The sequence below is a fragment of the Miniopterus schreibersii genome (genome assembly GCF_964146895.1).
Source record: "Miniopterus schreibersii genome assembly, chromosome: 3".
NCBI lineage: Eukaryota > Metazoa > Chordata > Mammalia > Chiroptera > Miniopteridae > Miniopterus > Miniopterus schreibersii.
The window spans coordinates 103,764,100-103,774,013 of NC_138103.1; the positions used below are offsets into that span (position 1 = coordinate 103,764,100).

The following is a 9,914-nucleotide window of genomic DNA, read 5'->3' on the forward strand; positions in this document are numbered from 1 at the left end:
GTACGAGGTTCCGTGTCTCCCTTCATGATAAATCTATGTCCAAATGCGAGCTAGGGAGAAGCTAACTAGGAGAGGCACCGTTTCTGCCGGGAAAAATAGTCAGCATTGCTTTAGGGCAATGAACATCTTTGAACACTGCAGCTTTATTAAGGTCTTAGGGGGTGGATGTTTTTTATTCCTTCACCATTTATAACATGAGTACTCATGCAAATATTGAAGGTGGTTCGGCCTGGAATCGAATTCTTTATTGCACATGTAACTCCCCAAAAAGTGCTAAAAGCAGAGATCTGAAATGCCCCAAACAGATACACCCCCCTAAATGTAGGTGTGAAAACTCTTCCCCCTAGAAGACTTGTGGTGAGCGAGTTAAAGCCTGCAAGACTGAAACCTCCTTTTCAGAACCTTCTTCCTTCACCGAAACGGTCAGAGCGCTTCATCTGGGGCCCTCAAATCGAAGCGACAAAAATGACCACGTTTTCTCTGTTTTTCCTAATAGCCGGGGCTTATCTGACTCCCAAGTGTAAGTATCCCCTGTACCTACCCCATGCAGGCGTGAAATGGGTTTCTAGTGATTGTATTGTTACATTGCAACTGTGATGATTTTTCACAAAAGTGCCTATGTTTCTAAACTGTAACGTGTTATACAGTTGTTCGTGTGCAATTATACCCAATTGTTCATCTACAATTATGTACAATTGTTTAAGTACAATTATAACTGCCAGGTGACTAGGTGTGTTTTTTAATCTTTGAAAATGATTTAGTGCCCGTAAAAAGGAGAATTACATGAAATCATCTGTTGGATCCTCTGTGTTCAATCTTTTGGTTTCTCTCACAGGTTTCAGCACGGAGGTCATCGGAGGGAGAGAGGTGACACCTCATTCCAGGCCGTTTATGGCTTCCCTCCAGTATGCCGGTGACCACATTTGCGGAGGGGTTCTGATCCACCGACAGTGGGTGCTGACCGCGGCCCACTGCCGCCACAGGTGAGCCCCGCGCCGTCCCTGCGCCCAGGAGGGCGCCTGCCCACCGTTAGCTTCCGTGATCGCTCACCACCCGGTGGAGTTTGTTTACCCTCCCACGCACCCATGTTTTCTGCCCTGGGCCTACCTTTCCCACCAAGCCACGCAGGGGTGGGGAGCCTTTTTCTGCCAAGGGCTAATTGGATATTTATAACATCATTCCCAGGCCATACAAAATTATCAACTTAAAAATTAGCTATGAAAAAAGCTCCTAGATTTATTGAATTTCGAGGCCCACCTGTGGTTGCCTTGACAGGGCCAGACCCAATGATTTTGAGGGCCGCTTACAGCCCGTGGGCCGGACGTTCCCCAGCCCTGCATGAGGAGACAAACCCGAGCCCTGCGTGGGAAGCCGGGGAAGCAGCCACAGAAATAGTGGAAGCAGCAGGTCCGATGCTCCTGAGCAAACCAGACAACCTGAGTCTGCACCTCCGCCTCCCCATTTTACTGTCGGGGAATAACACTGGAAGTAACTGCTTCCCTCGTGGGGTTTTGAGGATTAAATAATATCTATGTAAATTTTTGAATATGCTTAGCACCTATTAAGCACAAATAAGTGGCAGTTATTATTCATAGCAGTAGTAGCAGTAGCTGTAGCAGGAAGAGGCACCTGCTTTGCTAGTGGATTTTTTGATCCCTTACGTTAGCTCCTGTGCCCCACTCCCCAGCCCAGAGGGAGGCCCACAGTTTGGAAATCACAGCTGTAAGGGGCAACAACCTTCCCAGGTGGGGAAAAAAAGCTACAGATGGTTTATATATATATAGAGAGAGAGAGAGAGAGATTCTTTCTCTGGGACACTTAGGATAAAAGCTTTTCTGGAGACAAACTAGAGCCTCTCGAATCCCACTTCAGCCCATGATTCTCTTACTCCAGAATAAAAAAGTCCAAACCCTTCTCGTGATTCTGCAGCCACCTCAAAACAAAAGCAGCAGAGAGCAGATTTGGTGGCGTTTTGTTTGCTCGCTGGGGTGGGGGTGTTTTTGTGCGGTTGGTGTTTTGTTTGTATGTCTCCTTGCTCACGTTTCTCGCCTGAACGAGCCAGGAAGAGACGGGCCTCCTTTGCTTTCGGGATGACAGTGCTCACATAGGAGCCCGGGGCCATCGCGCTTTTCTCTCCAGGCATCAGCTGTACCGAAATGACCCCGTGACTTGACTCGCTTCCCCATGTTTCCGAGTTTTCGTTTCATTGCCCCGCTAATGAGACTGAACACAAACTAGAAATTCTGAAGCCTGGAAACATGAGAACTTTTGTTTTATTTCTAAATAGTGGGCCACTGATTTCCAGTTTCATACGGCTGCTCCCTTCAAATGGGGCGCTTGCTGTCATAGAAATCGCCCTGTGTCCCCATCACGTCTGCTCTCTCAGCCCTTGTCCCCTGGGGACTAGCGAGGCAGAGGGTGATTATCAGTAGATGTTCATTCAGGTCAGAATCGGCACATCCTCAGTGTGCTTTGGTTCCCACAAATGGACTCTAATCTCCCCAGACACAGTTTCCCTTCTTGCAAATTTTCGGTAAATGCTGAATAGAAGGAAGGAATAAATTGGGGGATTAAAAAAATTTTTTTTTTGCTGAGCTGAACGCACAGCATGTGAAGTCCTTCTAGTCTCAAAGTGCTACCTGAAGGTAAATGGTATTATTAAGCTGAATTTTAAATTTTGCCACGTGGCTCAGTGGTTAGTGCGTCAGCCTGCACACCAAAGGGTTGTGGGTTCGATTCCCGACAAGGGCATGTAACTGGGTGGCAGGTTCAGTCCCCAGCCCTGGTCAGAGTGCATGTGGGAGGCAACCCATCCGTGTGTCTCTCTTACATTAATGTTTCTCTCTCTCTCTTCCTCTCCTTTCCACTCTTTTTGAAAATCAATGGAAAGAAATACCCTCAAGTGAGAATTAACAGAAAAATAAAAAATAAAAAAGTTTGCCACGCGAACTTGACTCAGTAGGGGTGGATTGCCAAACTGACACATTAGGAAAAAGAGGTCTTGGAGTTTAAATTGCTAAATGTCACTTTAAATGGCTAGGGTTTAAAGAGCTCCCAAATGTGTGGATCAAATGTCCTAGACGGGACGCTTGGGTGTAAAACTCTAGGTGGATTGGGGCTTGGAAAAATATTGAGCTTTATGAAATTCCAAATATTTATGAAACAGTTCAGTGGTGGCTTCCCACAAATGTACCCCGTGTGTCCCGTGGGGACAGCTTACTAAGCCCCGGCCCCCTCTCAGTCAATGGTGGGGGAGCCAGGCCTGGGGCCCCACTCACCACCCGCCCCTGTGGCTCCTCACTTAGTCTCTTGGCTCTTTTATTAGTCGCCATGCCAGTTATAAAAGGAAACTGGTAACTTACCAGAAGCAAAGCTCTCACCAGCTCCGGCCCACTGCCTGCCCGAGTCCCCTCCAGAGCCTCCCTCGCTGAGCACCTGCCCGGCCTCACCCGCCAGCCAGTGCTCAGCTGGGACCCCCACCCCAGCACCCCGTCCTAGTGGCCTCACCCCACCCTGAGTCACTCAGGCTTCCCGGCAGAGTGGCTAAAAATTCAGGCCCAGATTCAAAGCAGCTGAGCTTTCGCCTGGCGGCAGCTGCATCCCACTCTCCGTGGGACTTTCTCAAGTTGGTTCGTTCACCTGAGCCCCAGGGTCCTCGTCTCCAAATGGTAATAATCTAATAGCTCTGCTCAGGGCTGTTGTGAGGTTTAAGTGAGAGAAAATATGCAGAAGGCTCAGCACAAACCCAGCACACCACAGTAGACCAGTGAATGTCACCTGACGTTCTGTTATCTGCACCCCCATGGTCATCGCTGGGGAACGAACCTGATGGCCTAATCACGTTGAAGGGACAGGACTGTGACGGCCCCTCTCTGGCAGTCAAGTCATTCCCTCGTCTTGTCCGCCAAAGAGACCTCCAGGAATAGGGACCTGCCTTCCCTGTCAGACCTGGGGTGTGGGCCCAAGAGGGGGCCCTGCCGGGTGCCCAGGCAGACTGGCAGAGGAGCTGGGAGGCGCGAGACGGCTGGGCACAGGCTTCCAGACGTGCCATGGGAAACGCACTGGACGGAGTCCCAGGAGCTGGGTTTGGGCCCGGCCTCCCCTGCTTAGACGCGGTCCTTTCACGAGTCAGGAATGCACAGCCCATGGGCCTTAGCCACCCCGGGAGGGTGACCGTGAGCTCACGTTAAGTACAGACAATGCCCGTGAGCGTCTTCAGCAGATGCAAAGACAGGCTGGAGGCCATACACTGGCTCTGCTCCGTCGGTAATTGTATGTGACTCTGTTCCAGTAAGTCCGGGGGGCGGCCCAGAAACTGCATTTTAAACAAACGCCCCCAGGTGATCCTGAAGGAGGTGGTCCCGAGCCCACCCGTGGAGAAACCCGGTGCCATACAGCCGTACAAACCGGTGTTGTCACCTCTCCTCTGCAAGTTCAGGCCCGGGTTTGCTAAGTGGGACCCTAGGCCCCGGGTGCGGCAGGTGTCCCCCGAGCAGACACTGACCCTGTGCCACAGGTCGCAGCTGCCGCCCATCCCGAAACGGAGAGTTCGGGGAGCACTGAGGTCGCTTGGTTGTCTTTAGGGTTAACGTGTCCCAGTGGAGACGGAAAGAGCCCCGACATTTCAAAGGCATTAGCCCGCCGGGGAGACTGGTGAAGGATGGAGGCCAGGCGGAAGTGCTCTCGGCCCCGCCCTCGTCTGAAGCGCCCCCCCCCCCGTCTGAAGCGCCCCCCCCCCCGTCTGAAGCGCCCCCCCCTCGCTGCCCCTCCTGCTGCCTAATCGCGGGGTGCCGCCTCTCCGCTGGAACCCATCCCCGGCTTGCGATCGTCCTTCCCTCCGAAGCTCTGGGCTGACGGAGTTTGTTGACCTTGAGTTTGAGTCAATCCCAGGAAATTCAATCCACCCCCTTTGAGAAACTTCACCCCCATCCTGATTTTGCAACAGGCACACTTGTCAACAAAGGGGAGCTGGCATCCCCAAGGTAAACTCTTCTGGTTGAGACCAGCGTGGCGCCTCCTGCCAGGCCCAGCGCCACCCGCCAGAGCGCCCGCGGCCTGCACTCGGTGCCCGGCCGGGGCCGCCGTCCCCTCCCTTCTCTGCGCTTCGGCGCTCGTTTTAATTGCATCAGTCTTTAGTCACCTGTATGTCTGGTGGGGTGGTTTTTTTGGTAATCTGCCTCAACCCCCTTTTCAAGTGACAGTGAATATTTATATGTCAACAAGCAAATATAATTCTTCCTATAACCCTCCTGGCTCCAAGAGAGGACGTGTGGTGGCTTCCTGAGGTCGCAGGCTGATGGGACGTGTTTGTCGTGGGCACATGGCCCGGAGGTGCCGTCGGGTTCTCCAAAATCCCGTTTCCATTTTCATAACTAGATGTGAATGTAATTTCCTCCAACGTACAGTAAATCAGACCCACTGTGGCTCTGCTGAGAGGCTGGTGCTGGAACCCCCCGTGGCCGGAGACACGAACGAAACAAAGCAAAGCTGTTGTTTCCTCCCCAGCTCACGCCCTCTGCTTGTCCACCTGCTGACCCTACAGTGTCCTCATTTCAAATCAGCAGTGATGTCCCACCTTGAGGACAGTTTTCTTTCTTGTCCAAATCGTCTTTCCGAGGGGCCAGGAGGTGGGAGCGTATCTGACAGCCGCGCACTGGGCCTTCCTTCTCCCGCGGCCGGGGTGGCCTTTAGTTATTCCTACACTTAGCCCGGGGACGGCGAAAACGTCCTGGAGACGGATGGTGGCGACAGACGAACCGTATAAACTCAGTGCCACAGACTGTACGTTTAAAATGGTCAGAACTGAGAATTTTATGTTCTGTACATTTTATCTCAATGAATGGAAAACTTAATGGTTTGTATCCATTTCAACCCACGAACCTGAGAAATAGAATTTCTTTTGTTTTATATAAACTAACGTGGTTTTGTCGTACACTTGACGTTAGTGAATTAGGATTTCACTGGGTTTCCCGCAGAGGGAACAAGCCCCCAGAATCTGCCACGCCGGGGGCTGGAGGGGCGGGTTGGAGGTGGGTCAGCTGCCCCTCGAGACCCATTCACGCTCGGGCCACCGAGCCCTGTTGCACCACCTGATCCTGGACCGGGCGCCGTGGCGGCCTTGTCCCTGCACGGATCTGACGTCTCCACGGTCTCGCCTCCCCACTGGGGCACTTGGGAATCATTTCGTTGCTTCTGTTCTCTTGGTTTTTTAGTTTTACCAAAGCCTCGTCTTTCAAAGTGGTTTTAGGAGCACACTCTCTCGCAAAGAAGGAGGCCTCCAAACAAACGTTCAGGATCGTGAAGTTCATACCGTCCCCAGGATTTGCATCAAAGCCCGAGTCCAACGACGTCATGCTGGTGAAGGTAGGTGGCACTGCCTCCTTCAGTTCTCCGCATTCTCCCCCAGCACCACCCAGGTGTAAAGTCGCCTCCACAAGGCATTCATGTCCGGGGTGACTGCGACGTGTCTGTAAGAGCCCATTCCACTCCAGGGACTCCTCAAAAGAAATGGGAATTTATCACAAACGCATCGGGGCTGTCTCTAGTTGCAAGAAACAGCAACGCTGGTGCTCACGCGTGTGGGAGGGAAGCAGCCCCGCAGGCCCGGGGTCCACCCTGCAAGCCTCTTCCCAGATGCTTTTATCGTTAGCAGATGAAAATTCCAAGTCATTTATCCAGCAGAGCCAACCAAGTGACTGCAGGGACAGGGCAGTGAGTTACAGCGTGGCCTAGACCATACTTAGTCCCGTCCAAACTTAGTCTAGACCATACTCAAGGGTCCCATCCAGCAGGAAACAGCCCAGCCCTCAGAGTCACGACCTGCGGATGTCATTCCACAGAAAACCACCCAACACAGAGCAAAGGCCAGTTTGCTGGAGCCGGGGCAGGATTCCTGCTCTAGGCAGGCTCCCCCCCCGCCGAGCATCGCTGAGCTCTGTGGGGAATGGGGAGCCCGCTCCCAGAGCAACAGCCGCAGGTGCAGCTGGGCTGCCCCCAGAGCAGACTCAAGAAGGGGGGCGCCCCCGGGGTGGAGACCACACAGGCACCGCACAGGCCAATCGCAGGACACGGCTGGGGAGGGGTGGTCATTTATCTCCTTTTCGACCTGTCAGCTTCACACGGCTGCGAAACTCAACAGTCACGTCCAGCCGCTCCAACTAAGCCCCCAAGCGGACATTAGAGCTGGAACCAAGTGCCAGGTCACCGGCTGGGGCGCCACCAACCCAGAACTCTTAAGCCTCTCCGATACCCTGCAAGAAGTCACCGTGACCGTCATAAGCCGAGAGCTGTGCAACAGTGCGAGTTACTACAACCACCAGCCTGTCATAACTAAAGGCATGGTGTGCGCAGGAGACGCCAAAGGCCAGCGGGATGCCTGCCAGGTGAGAGCCTGCCCCTGGGGGGCGCGTCCCCGCGCCGCTGCGGGGGAGGCTGCGGGACCGAGGAAGGGAGGCACAGGCCACATCCCCAGAGTGCCCCTCCGTCCTGGGGGCGCCCGCGACTTCTCTCACCTCCCAGTGTGAATGCTGAGGCCGCCCCAGCACGCAACGTGCTCATGAAACGTCAGTGAGTCAGCATCAGAGGCTCTTTCCGATGACCTTTACGGGCTCCCTCGGAGGGTCCCATCCTTGGAAAGGTCGCTAGTGGTGGTTAGACGATAACTTCTCCAAAAACAGAGACACCTTTTTTTTTTTTTTTTTTTACTATTTTTTCCATTGATTTTAGAAGAGTGGAAGGGAGGGGCGTGGGGGAGACAGAGAGAAACACTGATGTGATAGAGACATCGATGGGTTGCCTCCCTCACCCCCTCCACCGGGCGCAGGGATGGACCTGCAACCCAGGTAGGGCCCTGACCGGGGATCAAACCCTAGACCCTCCGGTGCGCAGGCCAACATTCTACCCACTGAGCCACACTGGCCAGGGCAAGAGAGCCACCTTTTAAATTAATTAATAAAGAGGTCTTATAAGACTCTAGTGCAAAAAGCTCAAATACATGGTATGTGTCTCCTAAATCATGTTGCCTGTCTGACCAAGAGGAACAACAGTCATTCTGAGATTTTCTCTCTCAGAATCTTGTTTCCTGAGATAGAAAAAAATAGGTGTTCATGGTTACAAGTGACCAACAGGGAGTGCGGATGGATTACCAAAACTTGAATGCAATATTCATATCATACTACACGTGGTTATAGGGCAGAGGATATGATGATTTCCAGGGTCATGTGTGGGTGCGGTGCCCCAAGACCGCCACCCCCTAACCCAGCCATTCCCAACCTTCCTCATCTCATGTCACGCAATTACTAAAATTCTGTGACACACCAAAAATATATATATTTTTTTGCCAATCTGACAAAAAATATAGGTATAATGCTGATTCATTCCCACCAGACAGCTATTGTTGTGTTCGTATTGTCATTTTTTTTGACAATCTAAGGGAAGAGAGGCCAGTGCCCCTGCCTAAACAGTCAGGTGTTGGATGGTTTACAAATTCTCGCAGCTCACCGGTTAAAAGTCCCTGCCCTAAGCCACATTTTCGGGGCCAACCAGAGCACCGTGTACTGCAGTTGGGGGGTGGGGGTGGTGTGTGGGGGGGGAAGGCTGCGCCCCTGTCACTTTCCTCGACAGGTTCGCGTCACATGGTTTGTTGTCAGAGTGAGTCCTCAAGAATCAGTTCATTGAGCAAGTATTTACGAAGTGTTGTGTGTGTGCAGAACACCATGTTGAACATATAAAGATGCAAAAACAGGGAAAAAAATAACACAGAAGATAGAGCTCCTGCCATAGGACATTTACTACAATAATCTTCCCTGCAGCCCGGTTTCGGATCCATGACACCAACATGAGATTCACGATTTTAAAAATTCCTTTTACTTCAGTGAGTTATTTCAAACTTTATGCCTGCCCCTTTCTTGGTGAATAAAGTTCAACAGCCACTGATTACCAAGGGGTGTATATATACATTGTCCTAGACAGGCCGGAACATGGAGAGACAGACAGACAGGCAGAGCCACAGCCCTGGGCAGAGATAAGACTCTGAGTAAGGGGCTGTCTTCAGGACACAAAGGAACCGAGGACCCAGATAATCACCTTTTGAGTCAGCAGCAGTTGGTGGTAGGAAACGTTCAAGAGCTTCTTCCAAGTGTCTGCCCCTCTTCCCCTCTGCAGGGGGACTCAGGCGGCCCCTTGGTCTGCAGGGGCAACTTCTGCGGCCTGGTCTCTGGAGGCCGTAAATGCGGTGACGCCAAGAAACCTGGAGTCTACATACTCTTGACCAAGAAACTCCGCACTTGGATCAAAAGCAAGCTTCCCCGTGCCCGGCCGGCGTGGCTCAGTGGTTGAGCGTTGACCCGTGAACCAGGAGGTCGCGGATTGATTCCCGGTCGGGGCACATGCCGGGGTTGGGGCTCAGTCCCCAGCAGGGGGCCTGCAGGAGGCGGCCGACCAGTGATTGTCTCTCATCATTGATGTTTCTGTCTCTCTCTCCCTCTCCCTCCCTAAGTCAATAAAACAATAAAAACTTAAAAAAGAAAAAAAAAAGGGCAAGCTTCCCCCACCTCCTGCAAAACAAGGCTACAAGTGATTTTTTTGGATCTGCCAGTTGCTTGTTTTTTTGTTTGTTTGTTTTGTTTTCCCATAAAATGTTCCACAGGCCAACCTCATCCTCGGATGCCGCTGGGCGCCGTAATGTGGGGCAGGGGCAGGGTCCACTCCCTCCCTCTTAGGACTGACTTTGTTATGGAGTCAGGTTCTTTGCCACACGGCTCACTGATGGATCTCTACTATGCTGATTTCATTCTGGATAAAATGTAGACGACTCTCTGTCTCTTATGGAAATAAGTACAGCAAATGCTCTGTCCCCCGCTTCACCCACACTCCCCAAAAAGGCAACAGGTGATTAGACAAAACTGTCACGGCGC

General features: G+C 52.2%; 1 protein-coding gene across 1 annotated transcript; it reads left to right on the plus strand.

Annotated features, from left to right (window-relative positions):
- Window positions 1-401: 401 nt before the first annotated feature.
- Window positions 402-9,558, plus strand: GZMK (granzyme K). Its single transcript, XM_081132810.1, has 5 exons — window positions 402-520; window positions 836-983; window positions 6,213-6,363; window positions 7,113-7,382; window positions 9,163-9,558. Exons 1-5 carry the CDS (start codon window positions 466-468, stop codon window positions 9,334-9,336), a joined length of 798 nt encoding a protein of 265 aa, XP_080988936.1. The 5' UTR covers window positions 402-465; the 3' UTR covers window positions 9,337-9,558.
- The last annotated feature ends 356 nt before the right edge of the window (window positions 9,559-9,914 follow it).

Coding starts and splice junctions, on each gene's coding strand:
- GZMK (XM_081132810.1), top strand. CDS start 466: ATGACCACGTTTTCTCTGTTTTTCCTAATAGCCGGGGCTTATCTGACT. Junction 521..835: donor GGCTTATCTGACTCCCAAGT/GTAAGTATCCCC, acceptor TTTCTCTCACAG/GTTTCAGCACGGAGGTCATC. Junction 984..6,212: donor GCGGCCCACTGCCGCCACAG/GTGAGCCCCGCG, acceptor TTGGTTTTTTAG/TTTTACCAAAGCCTCGTCTT.